This window comes from Cnephaeus nilssonii (assembly GCF_951640355.1).
Source record: "Cnephaeus nilssonii genome assembly, chromosome: 5".
In the NCBI taxonomy this organism is placed as follows: domain Eukaryota; kingdom Metazoa; phylum Chordata; class Mammalia; order Chiroptera; family Vespertilionidae; genus Cnephaeus; species Cnephaeus nilssonii.
Window position 1 is genome coordinate 9,944,912 of NC_137076.1, and position 24,969 is coordinate 9,969,880.

The 24,969-nt window shown below is 53.1% G+C and overlaps 1 protein-coding gene across 1 annotated transcript in view; it reads left to right on the forward strand.

Moving 5' to 3' along the window:
- ADAMTS2 (ADAM metallopeptidase with thrombospondin type 1 motif 2) overlaps window positions 1-24,555 on the forward strand; it is a 262,993-nt gene extending 238,438 nt beyond the window's left edge. Inside the window, exons 14-22 of the mRNA XM_079771375.1 lie at window positions 3,850-3,973; window positions 4,461-4,541; window positions 6,221-6,387; window positions 7,729-7,888; window positions 9,687-9,819; window positions 10,562-10,769; window positions 12,483-12,612; window positions 13,427-13,516; window positions 21,068-24,555. Of these exons, the coding sequence (XP_079627501.1) occupies window positions 3,850-3,973; window positions 4,461-4,541; window positions 6,221-6,387; window positions 7,729-7,888; window positions 9,687-9,819; window positions 10,562-10,769; window positions 12,483-12,612; window positions 13,427-13,516; window positions 21,068-21,519 (1,545 nt within the window). The 3' untranslated portion in view covers window positions 21,520-24,555. The remainder of the gene's footprint in view (window positions 1-3,849; window positions 3,974-4,460; window positions 4,542-6,220; window positions 6,388-7,728; window positions 7,889-9,686; window positions 9,820-10,561; window positions 10,770-12,482; window positions 12,613-13,426; window positions 13,517-21,067) is intronic.
- The last annotated feature ends 414 nt before the right edge of the window (window positions 24,556-24,969 follow it).

Consider the following 24,969-nt stretch of genomic DNA (forward strand, 5'->3'; position numbering starts at 1 on the left):
TCTTTTAGGAAATACTAGAGGCCTGGTGCACAAAATTTGTGCACTGGAGGGGAGGGGTCCCTGAGCCTGGCCTGCACCCTCTCTCAGTCCTGGACCCCTCAGGGGATGTTCAGGACCCCTTGATCCTTACCGTCTGCCTGCTCACTTATCCTAACCACTCGGCTCACTGCTCCTTCATACTGCCACGGAGGCGGGAGAGGCTCCCGCCACACCACTGCGCTCACCAGCCATGAGTCCGGCTTCTGGCTGAGTGGCGGTCCCCCTGCGGGAGTGCACTGACCACCAGGAAGCAGCTCCTGAATTGGGCATCTGCCCCTGGTGGTCAGTGCGCATCATTGCAACCAGTCGTTCTGGTTGTTCTGCCCTAATGGATGCTTATGCTTTTATTATATAGACTAGAGGCCCGGTGCACAAATTTGTGCACAGGTGGGGTCTGGCCAGCCTGCCCCGATCGGGGCCTATCTGGCTGGGCTGGATGGGGTGATGGGCCACGGGCAGTTGGCCAGCTGGCCCCGCCCCCTGGTCAAACTCCCCATTGAACTCCCAGTCGAACTCCAGTCAAGGGGACAATTTGCATATTAGCCTTTTATTATATAGGATTGTTCTTATGACAAACAACAAAACAAACAGAGACAAGAAAAGGAAACTGAGGAGCACAATTAGATGATGCCAACGTATTGAGGGAAACAGCATCCCTTTACTCCTGAGGCATCACACCACATGCCAGTACCTGGGGCTATCACCCCCACCCTTGAAGGAAAAACCTTGTCTCAGAGAAAGACATTTGGCCTCAACCAAAAAACAAGGGCAGTCTGAACCTAAGAAGGCTTCACAGTCCAAGGAAGCAGTGAGCCCAAAAGAGACTTTGTTGGTATCATACTTGGTTCTAGGGATGCTGGATCATGCAGGTGAGACCTATTTAGATCTTGTTTGTGATTCCAGATATGGTAACCTAAAAATAAAAGGTCTTCCAATGTAAGAGGCAATACGCATCAAAAAATAGCTTTTCTGGAATCACTGATTCAAGCAGAAACTCAAATAGTGTTTCAATTAGAAGACAAAGGCAAAGGGTATTTATGAGATAAGGAGGGAGCACAATTGCACCAATAGGAGGAAGATATTTATATTGATACAGATAGCATAATAGTGATGTTAATTCTAAACAGTGCTTTTAATTTTCAGTCCAATAGTCATCAGTCCGGTAGTCATAATAGCCGCTTTCTTCTTAGCTCTGCAAGCAATTCTCTGGGACACTGTTATTCTGCCCTATTTTAACATTCCAGAGATCTGAGGAAGAAGACCTACAAGGCAGTATCCATGGAGTGGCAGCTCTAGCTCCATTTTAAAATAGCTCCATTTATTATATTTTTAAAATATGGTTGATTATATCACTGGCCATTGGTGATTGGTTCAATCTCCAGCCCATCCCTGCAGGTCAGGAGTGGGACTGAAACTTCCATCCCCAGTCACATGATTGGTTCTCTGGGTAGCCGGCTCCCCATTCTCAAATGGGCCAAAAGCCACCTCATTAACATAACAAAAGGCACCTTTGAAGCTCTCAGCACAGGGAATTCCTAGTGGTTTAGCTCTGTGCCAGAAATGGCTAAAGACCAAATATGTATTTATTATAAATCACAATGTCACAACTGCCCTGGCCTGGACAGAGGTTTTCTCCCATCCTCCTCCACTCCATTGTCCCCCTCAGCATCACCTCCATCCCTTACTGAAGTCATACTCTGTGCCAGGCAGCATATGACTGTTTACAAGGACTACCTCCTCTCTCCCTGACAATATCCCTGACAGGGTGTGCTGCTCTGACTCCATGCTTCAAATGTGGAAACCAACTCAGAGTTCCTCTAAGACTGCATGGCCGGGAAGTGGAAGATCTAATGCTTTCAGCTCAGACATCTATGCCTTAAAAGATCAATTCCCCCCCCCCCCCCCGCCCCAGTTTATCCTGTTCCCTTCCTTTGTTAATTTTTTTCCCTCATAAATCATTAAAATAAACATGTTCATTTTATTGATTTGTTTTCACCCTGCTCACTTCCAAAATTAATTCAAAAAGGCTTATGATCATATAAATCAATAAACCAAAACTTAACTTCTATTCACACATACAAAAATGATGCATGAAAAAAAAAAAAGCCAAAAAAAAAAAATTATGCATGAACCACTGCTCTGTAGCCCTTTTATGGATTAGAGCCCCTGTCCTCAAAGGTCCTTGTGAGATAAAAGTCAGAAATGGAAGACCAAAGCGGGAGGAAGAGGTGGTGGTAGGGGAGAATTGGCTCCGAGCTTCCGGTCAACCAGGGCGAAGAGGAACGCATGCAATGCTATGGCACACTCTAGGTCATTGTCCCTGCTAAGCTAGGAAAGCTGTGGGTGTGGATATTGGTATGAACATGGTGTCAGGCCATGGACATGCACGGGCTGCTCCCTTTCTAGCTTCTGTGGTCCTGGGAATGGTGTGCTGCCAGGGCTTTAGAGAGTTAAAGAGCCTGAATTTATTACTGCCTCTACCAGGTGGCCCTGAGAAAAGGAAGGTCCCCACTCAGTGTGAAATAATTTTTGCCCCTGGAGTGAGCAGTGTTGAGAGTATTTGTTGAGGGAGTTACCAGATGAGGTCTGGCCTGGAGCGGGTCTGCCTCAGGCCTGCTGGAAGTGTATGGGTTCTTGACTTCATGTGGGAACGATTTCACGACATGAGTCCAGGTGATTTCCAAAGTATGTTTATTAAAACTGGGGACAATGAAACAAAGGCTTAAGGTAGGAGAAGCAACAGGAGAAAGTCAGAGAAAAGGGGGGCCTTGGAGACAGATTCAGGGGGATAAGCCTGGGATGAGCTGCTGCTGCCCACAGCTACCCTGGTTGCAAGTTTCATGAGGTCCCTTAGAGTTTAGGAGAAAAGGAACAGAGGTGCAAAGTGTGGGTGTACTCTGATTCCTTTGTCTTGAGACTTCTTATCTTCCTTTAGTTGGGTATAATTCTAGGGGAGGGTCTTATCAGAATATTCATTAGCTTTTCAAATGTGTCCTTCAAGGTGTTGATTCATCACAATGTGTGCATAGAGGGGTCAGGGTTATCTGGTTAGTTTTAAAGAACATCATTGAAGAGGGACCAGGACTAAGGCTGTTCTGTCCCAGGATCGCCTAGAATGTGTAAACCATTGTTCCTAACTGTCTTTGATTAGGGAAGATAAAACCTTGTGATTCATTAGCTGGCTATAAATTGCTCAAATCATTTGGCCTTATTTAATTATTTTGTCTCAATTTCCCTTATTCCACTTGCCAAGGAATTTCCCTAGCTTCTTACTGTCCTGCCACAAGAGAATGAAGGCAAAAGTGTTCCTACCAACTTTTGTCACCTCCTGTCTAGACACCTGAAGATAGACTAAAGCGTGCATTGTGTTCCTGTGGGCAATGTGAAGGCTGGAGCATCCAGGCCTAAGCTGTGGTGGGCGCCCTGGAGTGGCTGCTGGAGGGGCCTTGCTGCGTGGCCCTGGGCAAGGGGCAGAGACCAGGTCTGAGTTACAGCCCTCAGGACAGGAATGTTCCTTTTGAGGCCAGCTCGCCAAACCAGGACAGTCTCAGGATGTGGCCCTGTTTAGGCTGTGCCGAGCCCTCTGAAGTCATACTGTCTAGATGAGTGAATGAGTGAGGGGACGTGACTGTTCCTGAGGTGTGCACATGGGGTCTGTCTTTGTCCAAAGCCCTGTCTCCTTCCCCTGCATTGGAACTGCTAAAAAGGGATGCCCAGGGAACAGGTGCTAATGCCCTGGGGGCACAGTCAGGCCAGAGCCCAAGTGGGGAGGGTCTTGGTGTACACTGCAACCCCCCTTCCCCTTCACAGAAGGTGGGCTGTGATGGAGTGATCGGCTCCAACAAGCAAGAAGACAAGTGCGGTGTGTGTGGAGGGGACAACAGCCACTGCAAAGTGGTCAAAGGCGTGTTCACACGCTCCCCTAAGAAGCTGGGTGAGTGAGCCCCTCCTTCTGGCCCTGGGGCCTGACTGTCTACAGCACCTGCTCGGTGGGCATGGGATGCTTGACCTTGGGGCTCTGTCTGGGTTCATGACTCTTCCAGAAGGGTGAGGTAGTGGGAGAACCTAAATCAGGACAGCTTGAGCCAGGCTCCAGGGTGGGTGGGGGACAGGGAGAGTGCGGGCCCAGGTGAGGGTTCAGGGCAGAAGAAGCCAGAATATGGGTACATAGGATGGGTCTCAGATGTCTATTTGAGGGCAGGGGCTTGCTGAGGCCACCCCTCCCCTGCCTTTTAGGGCTGTGGGGCAGCTGTGGGTCCCTTGCTCCCTGTCCCTTCGCTGCCTTTCTGGGCGGACAGTCAAGGCCCATGAAACACTGGGGCCTCTGGAGCTGTCTTTGAGGGCAAGGCCCTCCATGCCTTGTCTGCACCCAGTGATTCCTCTCTTCTTATTTGTCTTTGTCTCCCCACATCCCAACAAAGGCTACGTTAAGATGTTTGAGATCCCCGCAGGAGCCAGACACCTGCTCATCCAGGAGGCGGACACTACCAGCCATCACCTGGGTGAGTCCCACAGCCCAGGAAGGCAGCCGACCTACAGTTGCTCTACCGGGTATGGCAGCGCCCCCGGGGTGGGAGGTCCGATTGGAGGGACTCCCTGTCCCTGGCTCAGCCCATGTCGTGGACCTTTTCTGGATTCACCTTTGGTGGAGGAGCCGTGCGTTTGATCAGAGGGCTCCTGGCAGCAGCTGTGGCGGGATATGTGCCCCACACCCCCAGCCCACAAGAATGACTCCCCATCTCAAGGCTAACAGGAACTGCCGCCCGCCCACTGGGAGGCAGGCAGGTCTGCAAGCAGGAGAGTCCTGAGTAGCCTCCACACACACACTGACCAGAGCGCCTGCGTGGAGGGTGGCCTCACACAGTGTATTTGCATATTTTCCATTCGTGTACCTCTACATTCCTGAGATTCTGTCTAGTGTAGAGATCTCTGACCACTCTTGAAATGTCAGATGTTCCAACAGCTCTGGATGCCCCTTCCCACATGGCAGCCCCCTGCCGGAGGGACTCTGCTCACTGAAGCTGCCTGGGGCCCTTTGCTGGGCCGCCACCCATCCTCACCCACTCCCCAAAAAGGCTTCTGGGCCCAACCTCCTGGGTAGTCATGGGGCCCAAAAGTGATGCAGGGGGCTGCTGGGAGATCCTGAACAAGTCCCTTCCCCCAATTTGGGGCCCACCTTCTTCCGTGTCCTGCGGGGCTCATATTGGTTCAGGACCTCACCATCTGGCATCCCTGCTGAGATGTGACAGAGCCCATTTTTTTTAATTGTCATTTTTCTTCTGTTGTTTCTTTAAGAAGAAACTTTATGTTGCTACCCAAAATGCAAAACTAGTACCACTTGCCTTAAACAGAAGGCAGGTATAAAAGTCAGTGCCCCCCGAAAAAAAGATGGCTAAAGACTCCAGGTCCCAGGTCCCCTGTCTCTGCAGGAGAGGAAAGAGAGTTGGTGACAAGTTGAGGACCCATGACACCTACTGAGGCTCACTTTGTGCTGTAGACAGAGTTACAGGAGACTTGTGTGCGGAGTTACTTCCTCACTCGGTGCCCTGTCCGCTCCCCAGTGCCCCTTCCACACCATGGGATGTGTGAGGCTTCCTGACCAGCGGAGTCCTCAGCTCCTAGACATTCTTTGCAATGGCCTGAGTGATCCCTAGTCAGGGCTAGCCTCTTCAGGAGGTACGGGGAACTGGTGGGTCCCCAGGCAGGGCCACTGTCACAGATGGGGTGGGGAGACCCTGATTTTCAGCTTAACATATGCTCACCCCATGGCAGGAAGCCCCGTCCCAGCATTGTGCCCTAGTGTCCAGCAGATACCCTGCACCCTGGGGGGCTGAGGCGGCAGATAGGGGCTTCCCACTCCCTTGCATACTCTGAGTGCCTGCTGAGTGTCCCAAATAGGCTGCAGGGAGGGAGCCTTTTCACTTCTGGGCAGAGCCCCTGCTCCCCCAGGGTCTGTGGGGGCAGGCCCGAGAAGAAAAGACCCCGGGCCTGGCAGAAAGGCACGAGTTCTGGCCAAGTGGCAAAGGACGAGCCCGGCTCTCAGGTGATTTGGGCTGTCTGGCAAGGACACTCCCTGCACCTGCCCAAACCAGTGTGCCCCCCTCCACCCCGGCCTCCCTCCAGCGTGCCTGGATCTTGCCCCCTGGTAATCGTGGTGGGGGCTCCTTTTTGCTGTTTCCAGCCGTCAAGAACTTAGAGACAGGCAAGTTCATTTTAAATGAAGAGAACGACATAGATCCCAATTCCAAATCGTTCATCGCCATGGGTGTGGAGTGGGAGTACCGGGATGAAGATGGCCGGGAGACGCTGCAGACCATGGGCCCCCTTCATGGCACCATCGCTGTGCTGGTAAGTCCCCAGGCCAGGGGGCAAGTGGCCACTGGGGAAGGGATGGAGCCTCCTGCATCCTTCAGGCCATGCTTGGAACGGCCTCTCTGGCCTGTCCATCCTTGTGTCAGAGTGGGGGACAGGCACGGAGCTGCCAGTTGGGGCTCTGGGCCCTCTATCGCTCCCAGTGACCTCAGGCACTCTCCCTTATAAGGGTTTTGGTTTCCCTGCTGAGTGACATCTATAGCCGCCTTTCATCATGCTCCTTCATGTCTGCCATCCAATCCCAGTTGTACCACACCCTGGGAGTAACGGACAGGGTTCAGGATGTTAGACCACCAGACCCTGGACTTTGTCCCTGAGCAGGCCTGGACCCCAGGTCTCCTGAGTTCATGAGCACGGACTGCTCCTGGTTATGGGAGTACAGAGGGGGGCGGGGGGGGGCTTGATTTTCTAATCACTTTTTTAAAATCAATTTTAATTACATAAGTAATATATTTTATCTGTAAAAAAAAAAATCAAACCACTACAGATAAAGCTAAGGTGAGTTCACTGTGGAGCGGGGTAGGCACCCGGACCCCAGCACCTCATCCCTGGGCACGCGCTCCGATTGCTTCCCCTGCAGGGACTTTCTCCCCCAGATGCTGTTGGGGACCCGCCTGCCAGTGCAGGTGCAGTAGGCCTCAGGACCTGCAGGTTCTGCGTTGGTAAATTCACCTACTTGCAAAAACGTATCTGTAATCCCCAAGTAAAAACTCAGCGTGGTTTCCACAGCCATTTGCAGACAAACGCAGAGCAGTGGCATGCATGTTCCAGCTGAGGGGGAGCCAGCGGACCCTCTGCTTCTTGTCTTAGCTCCTACTATAAACCAGTGTCCTTTTCACAGTGTATTTAGTGACACATTTTTCACATGTTTGTGCTTTAATGGGATGATTTCACTGTTTAAAATGGCCCCAGGCATAGTGCTGAAGGGCTCTGTGCGGTTCCCCAAGGTGAGCAGCTGTGGGGTGCCCCATGGAGCCCGTGCAGCATCGGGGAGCTCCTTGCAGGCCTGTGTTACAGGGCGCTGGCCCCGAGTCAGACAGCAGAGAATTAGCACCATGTATTAAGTAAGGATCCTTAAACAGAAAACACGTAAAAGATAAGGTTACATGTTGACAGTAGATGAGAATGCCATGGCCGGAATCTCGCAGGACCCTACCTCCCTGCGAGCAGTGGTTCAGTGTTGGGGACTTTTGTAGAACATAGCGACCTATAGCGAATACCGAGTCTGGGCTGTAAGTTACCTCGACTGACATTTCTGAACTGGCTTCGAGGAGGCGGAGGTTGGGCAGACACATTCATGGCCGTGTGGGGGCGCAGGTCATCCCGCAGGGAGACACCCGGGTCTCGCTGACGTACAAGTACATGATCCATGAGGACTCGCTCAACGTGGACGACAACCAGGTCCTGGAAGATGACTCCGTGGGCTACGAGTGGGCCCTGAAGAAGTGGTCCCTGTGCTCCAAGCCCTGCGGTGGAGGTGAGAGGCTTCTCAGGGTGGGGCCCCGAGGAAGCCGGGGCCTGAATGGGAAGGGTTTTCTAGGGGAGGGGCTTCTGGAGCCCCCAGTGCCCTGCTGACTGCCCGGCCAGAGGCATGTACCAGGCATGAGAAGACGGGCCCCAGGGAGGTTGAGGCAGTGATCTGTGTCTGGGTGACAAGGGCCCAGCCCTGCCTGGGAGGGAGCAGAGGGTGAGCAGGAGGGAGGTGTTCAGGGCAGCAGGCCTAAAGCAGCCAGAGGGCATGTGTGGGGTCTGGTCGGTGCCAACATGAACCTAAATCAGTGCGGGAGGCAGGAGTGGCCTGGCGGGAGTTGCTGTGAGAGTGGGTTGGGTGGGTTACTATGGCATCACGAGGCAGGGCACAGGGAAGACGTAGGCTGTGCTGGAGATGGGTGGGAAGGCCCCTCTGCAGGGGTCCCTCCCTGTGTTCATTCAGAAAAGCCTCCCAGACCTTCCGGGGCAGTGCTGGGTGCAGAGGGGTCCCTCCTGCCCATACCTCAAGGAGCCCACAGTTGGGTGGTACATGCAGGCATACAGGAAGTTCTGATTTGCCCAGAGTGGTCACTGTTTCTGGGGGGTGAACAAGATCAGAGGCAGAGATGACAGCTCAGCCTGCAGGAGCGGGGACCAGGACAGACCTCCCTCAGGTACCAAAAGGGGTTCGCTGAGGGGCTCGTCACCCACTCCCTGGCACTGGCAGACAAAGGCTTCTCTCTCCAGTGCTTGCACCTGGGTAAAGGTGTCCCCAGCCTTCCATTGAGCCTCCCCAACCCCTGTGGATTTCCTCTGCGTGTCCTGTTGATTCTTGCTTCTACATATCTCTTGGACCCATCTGCTATTCCCATCTTCGAAGCCTTGGCACCCCCTCGCTCCCTCCCTGGCCCTGTGTGTTCACTCGCCCCCAGAGTGACCTATTAAAGAGGCAGATCAGACCATGTCCCTCCTGGTGTCATAGCCTTCAGCAGCTCCCTCTGCTCTGAGGATAAAAAACAACTCTCCTCATGGCCCCCGAGGTCCAGGCAACTTGCAAACCTCTCCACTGCTCACCCTGGCTTTGGATGCTTCTCCTGGACATGCCATGCTCCTGCCTCAGGCCCTTTGCACAGGCTGCCTCCTCCCTGGGAGCCCCGCCCCTGCCTTCCTCCTCTACTTCCTGTGATGCATCCAGATGCCCAGACTGGATCAGGCTGCCCCACCATATTCCCCCATGTCTCGCCCACTAAGCTGGGGTTCTGTGACCGTGGCACTGCTGATACCTGGTCTCTGTAATTCTTTGTGGTGAGGGCTGTCCTATGCATTGTAGGATGTTGAGCAACACTCCCCCAGTGAACAACTAAGTGTTCCAGACATTTCCAGATGTTCTCATGTGCAAAGTCATCCCCATTTGGGAACTGCTGCACTGGACTGTGGTGGGAGGAGACTCACGGGACATGTTCCCACGATTAGCCAACTCCTGGGTCATGCCAGGTCCTCGGTGCATATTAGTTTAAGGTGGAGCAAATGGCTAAGCAACGGGAGAGGAAATGAATCCCTCCCTCGTGTCCCAGGATAGCCAAGGGGCCAGGGAGAAGGTGGTCGCTCTCCCTGCCTCTCACCCTCACTGCCCTAGGGTGCTGGGAGGACACAGGCTAGGCATCTCCAAGGCCTGGCTCGGGCACACTACCCCACCCCACCAGAAAGTTGGGAAGAACGGCTGAAGCTGCAGGTGAATCTGCCCCTTTGCACCCCGTAGAGGGGCCACACTGCCCCATTGAGCCTCCTCGAGCTCTCATCTTCAGGGTCCCAGTTCACCAAGTACGGCTGCCGCCGGAGGCTGGACCTCAAGATGGTGCACCGCAGCTTCTGCGACGCCCTCCCGAAGCCCAAAGCCATCCGCCGGGCTTGCAACCCACAGGAGTGCTCCCAGCCCGAGTGAGTGCCTGGGGTTGCCCAACTGCCTGGCTCCAGCCTCTGGGTCCCACTAGAGGGAGTAGAGGGCAGAACCCCCCCATCCTGGGGCTGCAGTGGAGGGAGGTATGGGATCTGTGTCCATGGGGGTGAGGGGTCGTCTGGGCCTCATATTTCCTGAGATGGGTGATGGGTTCATTGTCACCACCATGTTTTGTGGAGTCTAAGAGGCTGTGTGCATCTGAGAGATGGCAAGTGGTAATGCTCAGGTAGGGAAACTGAGGCTCGGGGTATAGGGCTAGCTTCTGATCCTGTGGGAGATGTTTCCAAGACAGCCCATAGCAGCGGCTGCATCCTTGACCTCCAGCCCCAGGGTCTGGCAGGGCTGCATATCCGGGTCCTGAGCAGGGAAGACAGTTGGTACTAGGTGGGGGCATGTGGGGTTGGGTGCTAAGGGCCTTGATACTGCTGCCAGAAGGGTCAGTGATGTCAGCAGAGCTGAAGTCGGAGGGCGGAGCCGGAGCCACAGAAGGGACAAAGACTGACAGGGTCCTTCAGGCCTGGGCTATCCATGGCCACCCGCACCAGGGCTCCCGGCAGTAGACATGTGTAGGGCTCATTATTTGCGGGACCTCAGGCAAGGGTGCAGCAAACCTATGGGGCACCTTTGTGAGACGAGGGAAGGCCGTGCCTGAGAGAGCAGGAGGCCCTCCCTCTACCCACCGTGGCCACAGGGGACTGACCACGTGCCACTCTGCCCTGGCAGATGGGTCATGGGCGAATGGGAGCCGTGCAGTCAGAGCTGTGGGCGGACAGGCACGCAGGTTCGCTCCGTGCGCTGCGTTCAGTCACTTCACAACAACACCACCCGCACCGTGCACACCAAGCACTGCAACGATGCCCGGCCCGAGAGCCGCCGGGCCTGCAACCGTGAGCTCTGTCCTGGACGGTGGCGGGCTGGACCCTGGTCTCAGGTAAGTAGGCCCCCTGGCCGTGTCCTGTGTCCTCAATCCCCAAACCAAGCTTGGGCAGGACTGAGGTGGCTGGGGCATCCCACCTTTGCTGGGCTCAGTTCATGCCCTGGGCCCCATCCCAGAGGTCTCAGGGCACCAGTGGTGCCATGTAATCAGTGTGCTGTTCAGAAACCCAGTGGAATGTGGGTCTTCAGGGCAGCCTGGGCTCCCGGGAGGCTGAGGGCAGCCTGGGCTCCAGGTTCTTATCGCTGAAGGTGGATGTGTGGTCTAGAAGGTCAGCTAAGCTGGCCGGAGGGGACACGAACCAAGGAGGGCTTAGACTTGGAAGGAGTAATAAGGATTGTCTTGGGGACTGAGCAGAGAGCTGAGCTGATGTAAGACTGACCTCCAGCTCTCAGCCAAGACCAGCCGCAGGGTCCATAATTCACTAGGAGGATCACAGGGCTCAGAGGTCGGTGCACTCGTGGTTACGGGTTATTACAAGGAATGCTCAGAGCACAATTAGGGAAGGGAAGAAGGCCATGGCCAAAGCCAGAGGAAACCGGCACCGGCTTCCAGGTGTTTCTTCCAGTGGATTCACCACGGATGCACCTAATTCTCCCGGCAGTGACGTGCCGCAACACACACGAAGTGCTGCCAATCAGGCAGCCCACCCAAGCCTGGATGCCCAGGGCAGTGGTCGGCAAACTCATTAGTCAACAGAGCCAAATGTCAACAGTACACCGATTGAAATTTCTTTTGAGAGCCAAATTTTTTAAACTTCAACTTCTTCTAACGCCACTTCTTCAAAATAGACTCGCCCAGGCCATGGTATTTTGTGGAAGAGCCACACTCAAGGGGCCAAAGAGCCGCATGTGGCTCGCGAGCCACGGTTTGCCAACTACTGGCCCAGGGTTTTCACTGGGGAGTAGTCACGTAGGCAACGGTGCCTGTGTGTGTGAGGACATCCGTTACCGAAGCTCTAGACCCCAGCAGGTGCTCAGCAGAAATCACATTGTTGGTGCAGTGCAACCCAAGGCCTCAGGCATGAAAAACACTCGCCAGACAGAGCATTCCATGGACTTGGCTCCCTGGAGCTGCCCATGGGCCAGTCCTGCAAATGGCCTTTCTTGGGACTGTGTAGGGTTTAAGCAGCCATGTCGGCTGAGTCAACCCTTTCTCTCACTCAGGGCAAGGACTTGAGAATTATCCTTGCTCACGGCTGGGCCAGCTGTGAGCCGAGCCAGGAGTCTGGGTGTGACTGCTCCTGCCAGCCCCTCCCCATGGAGAAGGCAGAGGGGGACAGGGGCTGGAGGGGCCATTGAGGGAGCTGGTAGTATAGAGCCTGGGGGTGCATGGGGGGAGAAAGGTCAGGGGGGTGGTCCTCTGCCAAAGCCTCCGGGACTCAGAGCTTTCCCAGGGGTCCCCCGTGCATAGCAGGTTTTTCTGGTCTTGGGTATCCCATAGCCAGAGCATTCAGAAATGCCAGGCCCTGCATAGTCGCTCTCTCTAACTCACAATAACTCTGAGACATAAGTATGTGTGTCCCCTCTTAAGAGCCCAACAAGACTGAGGCAGCCACCTGAGGCTGGGGTGAGGCCGGGCCAGCCTGCAGTCCACACTCTCCCCGTGCCCCTCACTACCTCAAACGAGTTATGGGGTCACATGCGTGAGGGGCTCTTCCGGACCCACAGCATGGGAGGTGGCCCCTGACTGGGGACTCTCCGCCTACAGTGCTCTGTGACCTGTGGCAATGGCACCCAGGAGCGGCCGGTACTCTGCCGCACAGCGGAAGACAGCTTTGGGATCTGCCGGGAGGAGCAACCTGAGACAGCAAGGATCTGCAGGCTGGGCCCCTGCCCAGGTAAGCCCTCTGCTGCCCTGTTGCCTGGGCACCAGTGTGCAAGCCCCAAGGCCAGGGCGTTGGTCCAGGCAAACGCTCTTCCCACAAGTGGCCTGTACTCAGCGTCCCTGGCCTTAAAATAGAAGTGGAGGCCTCCCAGGCTAGGGCTGGGCCCTTTCCATAGTGGGCAATATAAGGAACAGCTCATCTTCAGGCCAGGCCAGGCCCTGATGAAGGATGGAGCGGACTCAGCCCATCCCTGCCTCCCTGACGCTCCCTGTTGGTCTAGGAACTAGAGCCAGACTCACAGTGACCACACAGCAGGGCTCAACAAGACAAATGCCCTGTACCTTGCACAGACAACAACCAGAATACCGGCTACTTACAGACACCTTGGCAAATGCTAGACATGTGACCTCTTTTGGTCCCTGAAACAGCTCAAGATGTAGACCCCCATACAAGTTCTGTCTACAGAGAAGGGAGCTCAGGGGGGTCAGGTGTGCCCACCCCAGCTGGGGGCAGGGGTGGTAGATCCCAATTCACTGGGTCCCTGCATTCCTGGAGCAGGCCGTTTGTGCTCAGCTGGGGAGCAGGACTGGGTGTGGAGGAGCAGTACACAGGTCAGGAGGCCAGCAGCGCCTGTGTGCTGTAGCTACTCCATAGCCGAGACCAGGATGCAAGGGCGTGGGAGAGAGAGACACGGGCCCATCTGTCATAAGGGAGAGCCTGGAAGGCCCTCATCGCCCTTCCCAAGGACGCCAGGGTCTATGGAGCAGGGGCCGGGGGAGCCCTGGCTGGTGCCCCAGCAGCCGCAGTCCCTTTCTCTTCCCTCTAGGAAACATCTCCGACCCCTCTAAGAAGAGCTATGTGGTTCAGTGGCTGTCCCGACCGGACCCCGACTCGCAGGTCCAGAAGACTTCGTCAAGTAACCGGCCCGTTTATAACTCTGCCTCTGCCCTCCAGTGCATGCCCTGCGCCTTGTGGAGCTTGCCGTGGGCTCCCCTCCTCTCTTTCTATGGAAAACTCCCCTGACTCTTGCTGAGTGCTCTCGGTTGAATCTGTTTTCTCCTGGGCCTCTGTGCTCGACCATCTCCTTCGGAGCTGCTGGCCACCTGGCCGGGAGGGCCAGCCTTACAGAGGCAAGGCCCCGGCACTGGCCTCTTGTGGGGGGTCCGGGACCTGGTTGGTGATGGCTTGTAAAGGGTCAAAGATCTGTCATGGTGCTGGTAGGGCCAGCAGCCAAAGTGAGAATGTGACCACTTGGTGACCGCCCCGCAGGGCCACATCCCTCCAAGCTGGAGCTGTAGGTTGGAAGTCAAGGGGAAGCCTGCCCATCCCCTTTCAAATGCACCCACCACCCAGAGACTGGGGCTCTCGAGGCCTGCAGTTTGTGCGGCCATGCTGGGTAGCCCGGCCCTAAGGGTCCAGCGTGATATTGGGGGTTTCCCGGCTGCCTCTTCTGCTGCTGCTGCTGCTGCTGCTGCTGCTGCTGCTGCCCCTGTGCTGAGTGTGTCCTCCTGACTCATGTGACTGTGGCCTGTTTCCCGTGGCCTTTGTGTCCAACTCACTAAGACCTTGCCCCCACGCCCTGTCTCCTCAGGCAGGTTCAGGTCAAACGGAGGAGGCCTGGTGTGTGTCCCTCCAGTGGGACATAGGGACACACTGCCACTCCCATTCTTGGTCCATTCGCTCCAATGGCCTTTCCTTATCATGCACACATGGCCCCATCCACAGGGGTGAGAGCGTGAGAGAGTGAGAGACTGATGCGGATGCGGCCACCTGCCAGTGTGAACTACAGAATTACCTCAATTTTTATTGCTTTTTTGCTTAGACAAAACTATGTAGAAAATGCCTTAAAGTTGAAAGGTAACAGAATTGGCTGCTAACTCCAGCTTCAGAGGGGGAGACGTGATCCAGGTGGGAGGCAGGACCAGGGGGAGGTGGCCTACGTTATCCACCTTTGGCCAAGAATAAGGTTTCTCAATCAGGTGGCCTGGCTCCCTGTGCCCCTTGGCCTGTGCAGGGACCCACGCACTCTCAGGCCACCTGTGTAGGAAGGTCACCCACTGGCCAGTGGCGCCGACTGTTGCTGGAGCCCTTGTGGGAGCTCCCACAGCTCTGCCTTACTCCAGAGGGCAACGTTCTGGCCCTTCAAGTGACCCGTGTAGCGCTCCCGCCGTCACTCCCACCGCCACCCCAGCGCTGTCCACCCGTGAATATAAGAGCATCCCCACCAACACCAGCCTCCTGGCACTGATTACTGTTATGTAAATACTCGGTGTGTACTAATTCTCATGACTGTTAACTTCCAACTTTGACTAGGCCACGCGAGTGACACGAGTGACTCTGGGAAGGTGCCGTACACTCCTGGGCATTGTTCTCTCTGTCTACATGCACTTTGGTTTATCAGGGATATTTTACTAGTGTTTTGTATGTATTTATGGCATATTATATAGGTTGCATTGTCGTTGCTTTCCAGTGTTGTTGTTTTTTTAATGAGACCATGTGAGTGTGTGCCAAAGTGACTGTGAAAATGACCTTTTATTCTTTCTAACGCTGGAAGGACTTCCTGTCATGCAGCCCACAAATAAACTCAATAAAAGTTCAGTGAAACCGGGTGCTTGGGTTCGGCACACTGTTGGCTGGCTCCTTCTCGTCCTCTCCATGGCTGACGGCACCTGGAGCTGCGGGTGCCCTTCTGTCCCATTAGTTCCTTGGTTTCTGATTCAATGCACTGTACTGACCTCTCCCTTGCCAAGTGAGATGTTTAAGGTCCCTCTACTGTGGAGACACGCCCCTCCCTCCCGTGAAGACATACCACTGTGACTTTGAGTTCTGAGTCATTCGTGCTAAACAAGCATCTCCGAGGACACCTGTATTCTCCTCCTGGTTGGCGCTCTTACAACCCCCCACCTCGGAGGGGATCTGAGCCATGCAGTGGAAATGTGAGGTCAGGATCCAAGACAGTGCTGGTCTACCATCAGGCCACCACCCTGGCCCCGGGGCAGCTCTCAGCTCTCTGTTCAGGAAAGGAGAGGTGCCCATCGGGCCCAGGAGAGTCTGAGTCAGGAGAAGGGCAAGGCAGTGGTGGCTCTAGACACCTGGCCTATAATATTCACGACTGTGTGTGCTCAGCCGCGCCTGCCCTGAGAAGCCACAGGGCCTGTGCATTCATTCAGCTTGCTAACAAGGACCAGACAGAAGGGTAGGGTCTCACAGGGACCTCGCATCTGGGGCCTGAGTGCTGCCCTGCCAGTGGGTAGGTATCTCGCTTCTCCATTTCCTAGGAAGGGTCCCAGGCAGGGAGGAGGAAAACAATGAGAAAGTTTGACGTGGGGTTACCGTAAGTCATGGATATGGGCTTCGGGGCACACTGCCAAGCCCCAGGTGTCAGTTTGCAGGGTGGGGGTCATGGTAGTTGTGGCTGAGTCCTGCCTGCCCAGTGCTCTGGCCATGGAAAGGAATTCCAGCTCAAGAGAGACAAGGAGACCAAGGCAACTCTGTCTAACAGAACTGCGTTCACTCAGTCTCCTTTCTGGACAAATCGGGAGGAACCCCCAGAGTGCTGTGCGCTTGGGGACAGCCAAGGTGATGGAGGTGTGGGCAGATGAGGGATGCTTGCCACTTCTTTAATTTGACACACAATCTTTTGAAAGGTGAAATGGTGCAGAGAAAAGAAAACGAAGCTCTCTCCACCCCAGGCTTTTCCCGCGTGTGGGGGACAAAGGTGATTCAGGTTGCCTGTAAATGTGGCCTGAGTACACGCAGCAGCGGGTCCCCGTCCTCACTGTCCCTCATGACCACCTCGGGAGAAAGTGGAACTTGCACAAGTCTCAGCGTCTCTCACGCTTGCTCATTTCTTTCCAACTCAGGCCACACAGCAACGCCCTCTCCTGTCACCTGAGCCTTTGCCTTCACTCATAACAGGGTTGGTGAGTCTCTCCCTGGAATTTGAGGAATTAAAATTGGACTTTTAAATTGCCTTAAGAAGACCTAAAACCTTACTTGCCACAATAGTTTGACATGAAGAGTAGTGTAAAATTTTCTTCTAAAATAAAATTTAAGTCAAAAAAGGAGTTAACTTAAAGGAGGAAAGTACTAAGCAAATAATCACACGGGTTATTAACTCAGATACAGCCAAGACTGTGGGAATGGCACACAGACTTCAACTTGTGACAATGGGTTCCTCTCACCAGCTTGTTCGCTGGAAGGCAGTAGGTCTTGCCGTGCGTTGCTGCTGGGAATGGCTGAGGATGGAGGGTTGGGAAACTGAAGTTACCATCCTGGGCCAGTCAGTGCCTCAGTACATGTCGCTCAGCCTTGGGTGGTATAATTTCCTCTTCTTCGTCTCAGTGCTCAGAGATGCTACTTAGAAACCCACAATCATTCATATCCTTTAAAGGGTGATGGGTAATGATTCTTTTGAAATTAATCGAGGCTGATATTAGCATAGCCAAACTCTTGGCCAGTAGCTTTCTCAATTATTTATACATTCATTGGCTTATTTTAATTTTTAAAAACTTAAAGCAATGCAGCCCAGTAGTCAAAGGAAATCAGACCCAGAAGCCCAATATGTAAGCCAGGTAGCAGGGAGGCACCCTGCGGGGAGCCTGGCCCCCGCTGTCATCAGCCTGTTTGTGTCAGGGAAATGGATGGCTCATCCCAATGTGTCCATTCACTCAGCAGCAGTTGCCGAGTGCTTTCTGTGCCAAGCTCTGACCCGGGCACTGAGGACACTGCCAAGCACCTGAGCAGAAGTCAGCAAACTTTTACTCTAAACGGCCAGATAACACTGGGGGACATGTGGTCTACCCCACAACTACTCAACTCTGCCTTGGAAATGAGAAAGCAGCTGTAGATAATAAATGAACAGCATGCCTGTTCCAGTAAAACCTTATTTACCAAACCAATTGGAGGGACTGGCTTGGCCCGAGGACATAGTTAGCCCACTCCTGGCCTAGACGGATGTGATGTCTGCTTCTCAGGATTCCAGCCTAGTGGGAGACAAGTGAGGGAAGATGCTTAATACCAACCTTGCTAGGAGTGAAGAAAAAGGCTCTGGTGACAGGAGAGCGCATGCTGTGTGGCAGGAGTGACCCCACCCCCAGCAGCGCTGCCAGGCCAGGCTCCCTGCTCACCCTGTGCCTCTGCCCCTCCCGAGTCCCCAGCTGACCACTGGGTCTCCCTGAGGTCTGTGACCAGTGTTTTTCACACAGCTCACCTGCCAAAAAGGAGCAGTGGCCAGGGAGGGGGAAGGAAAGGAGAGGGACTCTGAACCCCTCCCACCCCATGGGTTTCAAACACGACTACTCTGATTTCATCTGTCTCATATTTTGGACATCTGTGTACGATTTCATCTATCAGTTTTAAAACCCTGAAAGCAACATCTCTGGGTCTTCTAATTTGATTTCTGGAATCAACCCTCGGCCCTCAACCACCTGTCTGTCTTTCTCCCTCCACACTGTGAGCCTGTTGCTCAATCTCAAGGTTAGGAAGACCAGGGCTGTTCTTGACCAGCCGATCTGTGTTTATCTCTTCGCACTGTGGGTCCTGAAGCCAGCCATGCTTCCTCCCTGGTTTGGCCACTTAGATGCTCAGGACCCAAACTGGTCCCACCTCTGGTTGGTCGGTGCCTCTATGTGTTCTTGCCTGTAACGTTGCTATTGTAAAATGCATAAATTTCCTGTTCTGGACTTCCTCCATTATTCACATTTATATTGCTTACATTTGTACCTTTACTCGTTCTTTCATTCACTCTTATAGGCTCTGGGGATAGAGGGGGCATTCAACTATAGCTTGGGCCTCTGCCATTTGGTGCTTGCAGGATAATGAACAAGTCACACATTAGTCACTTTACCTGACAATTAAATGTGAGCTTACCAACTGGGATGAAGTGCTGGGAAGGGGAGACTCATGGCACCAGGAGACCGCACACCAGTGGGATTTAACCTCCTAAGGGAGGTAGGCGATGCTTGTCTGAGGAAGATGTGTTTCATCTGAGCCTAGAGGAGAAGAAGAGAGCAGCTGGAGGCGAGAGGCTCAGCATGTGCAAAGGCTTTGTGGCCAGAAGGAGCCCCACAGAGCAGCAGGTCCAAGGCCTGAGGGAAACCAGAGAGGTGATGGGGACAGCTCTTCACTCGGAAAACAAGGGTCAAAGCAGGGGCTTCACTCAGGACAATGACAGGGTCACATTTCCAGTTGAAACCCATTCTGATTGTAGATAAGCAGGCAGAAAGGTGGCTCTTACCACAGTGTGGCCACAGTGTGTGGAGGTGAGAGGGAGGGGAGCGTGCACATATCCGAGAGGGTGTAGGAGGAAATGCTGATGGACTTGGAGATGGCTAAATGGGGTGTGCACCTGAAAGGCATTCTCTGAGGCAGATGGTACCAGCAGAGGCTGTGGGCTTGGGCTGCATGTGTGAGTTCTCAGGCAGCTTAGGGACTGTTGGGGTTAGGGGGTGTCTAGTAGGAAGTTGTGCCCATGAATCTAAACCTTGGGGAGTTTGGGGTTGGTGTCCATCTAAGTGGTCACCAGCCTAAAGGAAAAATTACAGGCTTGAGCAGTGGCCACGCAGCAGGTGAATGTCAGAACCAGGGGTCCTGAGTGGAGGGGCCTGCCTGTCAGCTGTGGCAGACAGTTTTGATGGGCTGGCGAGCTGCAGATGGAGGTACAGATAATCTGTATGTTGGTGCACCGAGTGAATCTGTAGATGTGGTTCCCATCCCATGGCTGCCCTTCCTCCCCTCTTTCCTCCCTCTCAGTAGGAGCTGAGGTCAACTGAGGAGAGTGATGGAAGGGAGGTCACAGCAGAGGTTTGTGTGGGAAAGGCTGGGAGCAGAGTGTCTGAGCAGAGAAACAAGTAGGCAGAGTGGGGCCCATTGAGGTTATAGTCATCAAGAATTTATAAAATCAAATGCCCCCTGTGATAGTACTCATTCCTTCATATTGAATGAACTTTTGTAAATCATCTCAATATGTGTGTTGCATGTGAAATGCGGTGATGAGGGAAAGGGAAGAGGAATGGGAATTTAGAAAGAACACAGAGGATGAAGGGGGATGAAAACAAGAGGAGTTGGATGGGTTGACTCAATCTAGCTGCAGACAGAGTTGGAGCTAGGCTAGGGAGAAGGCAGCCACGTGGGGAAAGAGAAACAATGTGGCCTCCAAGGAAAGAGTCAGGCTCCCCATGCAAGCTGGACCGTGGGTGACCAGTGTCCTGGCAGGAAGGACAGGGAAGGATGTGCTGGGCAGAAGGATTTGCCTATGTGAAGGCATCAAGTTATGGAGCCGTTTGCTTGAGAAATGGCTGGAAGCACAGTGCAGCAGGGCATTGGGGTGGATGGGGCAGGACACGAAGCTCTCAGGTAAGTTGAAGCAAATGGAAGAAAACCCACATTTTAAATTTCCCTTTAGGCACTTTTCAGAAACAATGATCATCTGGGGAGTTTGCTGAGAACTGGAACAAATGTGAGGAGTGTGGTGAGGCCACGGCCAAGGCTCTGGGTTTGCTCTATCAGGTTTTAGGAATTGGTTCTTTGGGGTTTGATTTTGTTATAGTTACTGATTATAGATTACTAGAGACCTAGTGCACGAATTCGTGCACCAGTGGGGTCCCTCAGCCTGGCCTGCGGGATCGGGCCAAAACCAGCTTTCCAACATCCCCCAAGGGGTCCCAGATTGCGATAGGGCACAGGCCAGGCCAAGGGACCCCCACCGGTGCACGATCAGGGCCAGCGAGGGATGCGGGAGGTTGGCCAGCCGGGGAGGGACCGCAGGAGGGCTCCAGGGCATGTCCAGCCCTTCTCCCTCAGTCCCAATCAGCTGGACCCTAGCAGCAAGCTAACTTACCAGTCAGAGCGTCTGCCCCCTGGTGGTCAGTGCAAGTCATAGTGACTGGTTGACCAATTGACTGTCTGCCCCCTAGTGGTCAGTGCACGTCACAGTGACAGGTCAACTGTCTGGGTCAGTGAATATCATAGCAAGTGGTTGAGTGGCCTTAGCATATCATTAGCATATTACGCTTTGATTGGTTGAATGGCTGGCCGGACACTTTGCATATTAGGCTTTTATTATATAGGATTGTAGAGCCTACCATTACCACAGGGATGTCACGTGTAAAGATCTGGCGAAGTCCCACTCTTTAAAATGAGCTGGAATCATTCCCCCGCCCCTGGCCCCCCAAGAACAGACAGGTCTCATTTCTGTCTCAAACTCTGAGGGATAGTGAAAAATCTAGACTCAGCTGGGGCCTGCGTGGAGGAAGGGACCATTGCTCACAGCATGTGTGGCTGCACTCCAGGGCAGGTCCGGCACTCCTCTGACATGGAAACCACATAGACTTTCCGTGTGAGCTCGCTTGCCTGTGCACTGTCTCTGGGCTCTTTCAAATGTCTCCTGCAGCAAGCTGCCCCCTGTAGGGACACAACATTTCCCTTATCTTGTCCTTCGGTTATTTGTCCCACTTTTCTCTTTCAGAGGGCCGCTGCCAAGGCGACAAGTCAATGTTCTGCAGGATGGAAGTCCTGTCTCGCTATTGCTCCATCCCAGGCTACAACAAGCTGTGCTGCAAGTCCTGTAACCTGCATGACAACCTCACTGACGTGGATGACAGGGCAAGGCCACCGCCTGGGAAGCATAATGACATTGAGGAGCTCATGCCCACCCTCCCAGTCCCCACTCTAGTCATGGAGGTGCAGCCTGTGCCAGGAACACCCCTGGAGGTGCCTCTCAATGCCTCCAGCACCAATGCCACTAAGGATCACCCGGAAACCAATGCGGTTGACGTGCCCTACAAAGTCAATGGCCTGAACAATGAAGTCCAGCCACCCAACCTAATCCCTCGACGGCCAAGCCCATATGAGAGAACCAGAAACCAAAGGATCCAAGAGCTGATGGATGAGATGAGGAAGAAAGAGATCCTCGGATAGTTCTAATAAAATGGAAAGGTAGCATCAATAGCATTTTTTTTCTTGCTTATAGAGATATTCCATGGGATGGCAAGTCCTGTGTCATGGTGATTAAGTCAAAATTCCTGAGTCCCAAAAGTTTTGAGGGAACAGAGGGAGAATCACATAAAAATAGATACGTGTGTATTATATAGACAGTTGTGAGCATGTGGCCAAGAAGGAGAGCACATGGGTGTTCCAGCCCCAGAATGTTCTAAATCCTGAACTGGGCGTGGGGTCTGGAGTAGAGAGCAATGTAGAGGTTCTACAGCCTTTGTCAGTGAGGGAGGGCAGGAGGACTAACTTGGAGAAAGAAGACATTTGCCTCAAGTTTCTGAGCAGTAACCAGTGGTGACAACACAAGACATTTCCTTCTAATCCCCAGGCCTGGACATGAGCCCCATGGGGACTCTTAGGAAACAATGATTTAGTCACTAACTTCCCAGTCACTAAGATGAGCACATTGAGGTGGAGGCCGTGGACTCCAGTGCCTCCAATGCCAGGCAGGTGGTGAGGACGAGTGTGGTGGCTCCAGCATTACTGCCTCTGTGAGAACTGGCCTGCTGCCAGAGAGCATGCTTTTTCACTAGAAGTCTAGATTCTGTGTGAAAATTCTGTCTTTAAAGATCAGCCCAAAATACTCTAAGGAGGCTGGGAGTCTGTCAGGGTGTAGGGCCGCCAGGCTGCAGCCTCTGGTCTCAGGCATGGCCTGACACAGCCTGGCCAATCAAGGACTTAGGGGAAGCCATCTGACGCATTTGGTGCTCACCAGCTGTGCTATCTCGGCCATGTCTGAGCTGTGACGCTGCCCATTTCTTCCTGGGAAAGTCCCTGGAATCCTATAACTTTGGCTTGAGGATTGATCTAAACAGGGGGTCACGTTTTCTGTGAGATGAGAATCCAGTGGGGTGCACTCCCAGGTCTCTCTCCTCTCCATGAACCCTGGCCCCTCTGGCCAGCCTGGCCTCGGCCCTACAGCTCCCCAGAGGGGCTCTCTCCTTCCACAAGTGCATGGGAAGGCTGACAGGCATGCGCTGTGCTGGGAAGTCCAGTGAGTGGTCAAGGCTGACTCTCCCAGAGGGGTGGGAGTGCTGCCACCAGGATGGTCATGCCTGAAGGACCCACGATGGACTTTTTAGGCTTGGGTATGCTTGTGGGGGATAGGCCTGCTCTCTTGGAGCCTTCCAGCCCCCCAGCCCTGCCCCCACTGTCATCCCTTAGAAGTTTCAATAGGGAACTGCCAGATCTGTCCTCTGATGGGAGGCATTGGGTGGGAGGTGGGGAGAGCCCTCTGTATCTTTTGCTCTTTCCAAACAGAAACAGTTTCTATTTCGGCAGAATGGTGCTTTGTGAGCAAGATGTGAATGAGAGAGAAATAAGAAGGGAGTGGGTGGGGATGGGTGGGAGAACAATAGCTAATTTTTACCTCTCCCTGCATTGATATTAACATGCAGCTTAAATTTCCCAAAATTATAAGACCTGGGGGGCACATTAGCACCTTAGCTGGGCCTCCCTTAACACATCATTCTTAGGCTTTTCATACCCACAAGAGTTCTAGAGCCTTTTTATTCCTGCCAGTCAGAACTTAGAGAACTCTTTCTTGTTTAAGTCCCCATTATATGGACAAAAATACTGAGGCTCAGGAAAGCACCATGACAGCAACTTTATATTGAGTTTTGAGGTGCTCAGTCTGTGTGTGAGAATCTGTGCATGTGTGTGTGTGTGTGTGTAGTCTAAGGGACAAAGAAAGGGTGTAGGACATAGTAAGGACCATATCTGGGATAATGCTTAACTGTCCAACTGGGTGATGACCAGCCTTCCCGTCTCTTGGCATAGCCCGCCCTCTTTTTCTGCCACCATGCCCCACACATGCTCAGACACCGTGCAATGTCTAAAGGAGCTTGCTGACTCCTAAGAACTAAACTGGAGAAAACGTTTTGAACATCTCTCATAGTATCACTTCTTTAGTAAGGTGTGGTATACAGTACTTTCACAATCCTGTCATTATAACTAGGAAATGGGTCCCTCTGCTTTCTCTCATGGCAGCTGGTATTAGTTACGGCCTGAAAGACTGGGCAATTCTTGCTTGGGTTTGTCTTGGAATGTAAAGGAAGTTTGGGGTGACTAACCCTGGCCAGAGAGTATTACTCAGTTTATCCAGCCTGGGGGCCTCAGAATCAGAACGATCCACTCCCAGATCCTGGCAAAGTGGGGCTGCATACCTTGGGGCCGGAAGTCTTTGGAGAGAGGCCGTAGGTGGGACATTGCCAGGGGTACCTGTCTTTGGCTAGCGGGAGAGAGATGTGCTCTGGAAGCTGTAGGCCAGCAAGGCCATGTCCTCACATGCCATACTCAGTGCCTTGGACCATATATCCAGAGTTCTGCAGAAGTAAGCAGTCCTCAGAGGTCTCTCCCCAAGGAATGCAGTGTTCATGCAGCTCTGAGAGACTGAAAGTCGCTGAGCTTGGGACAGTTGGAGAGCAGGCTCAGCAACAGTGCTGAGCTTCCAGGGCCAGCCCTGTGTTCAAAGCTCCTGCCTCGTGTGTAGGGAAGGCCACACAGCTATTCTAGCTGAGTTTCATAATACCATGTGTGACTCAGATGTCCTCTGTCCACAGTTCTAAAAAAAAAAACAGCTGAGGGACTCGAGGATCACTTTATGTTCACAGGGAGACTTGTGCTAGCATTTTGGGACCTGGCTCTCTGATATATTGCTTTTGGAAAACCCATGGAATTTCACATATAAGCATTTCATTTGTATTTTAAGTTGGTTTGTTTTTTTTGCTTGTTTGTTCCTTTGTTTGGAGTGTATAAATGGTGCTCAATAGTCAAAGTCTATCAGGTGACTGTGTACTCCTGTGTGACAGGCAGCCAGCACACAAAAAATCATCATGGTGCTGAACTCCAATCACATTTTATCTTACTGATCACAGCAAACAATACATCTGTTTCCTGTATAGTAAAATTTGGTTCCTTGATTTTATAACTTATTAAAGTCAAAACGTCTGTGTTTTTGCACATCGTGCTTGTGTTGTTTCTTACCTCAGTGGCACTTGTCCCCATTCCCAGCTTGGACTCGAGCAGATGGAAGGATGTGCTGCCCTCAAAAAGCCAAGAGGTGGGAAGGGGACCAGTGCAGGGTGAGAGGCAGCCAGAGGGACTCATCTCGCTCCCAGCTGCCCATGGAGTTAGCTCTCCAGGTGCCTTGAGTAAGCCCACGGCTCCCAAGGAAACCTTTAGTTCAGAGAGGAGATGAAGACTCTCCAGACACCTCCTCCTCCCCGATTCTATCTCTGCTATAGTTAGGGCTTGTGGAAAAATACTCGAGGTTGTGTTAAACTTGAATTTCAGAGAATAACAAATAATGTTTAGTGTATGTTCCATTTTTATACTAAAAACTTTTTTTAATTTAATAAATCTTTATTGTTCAGA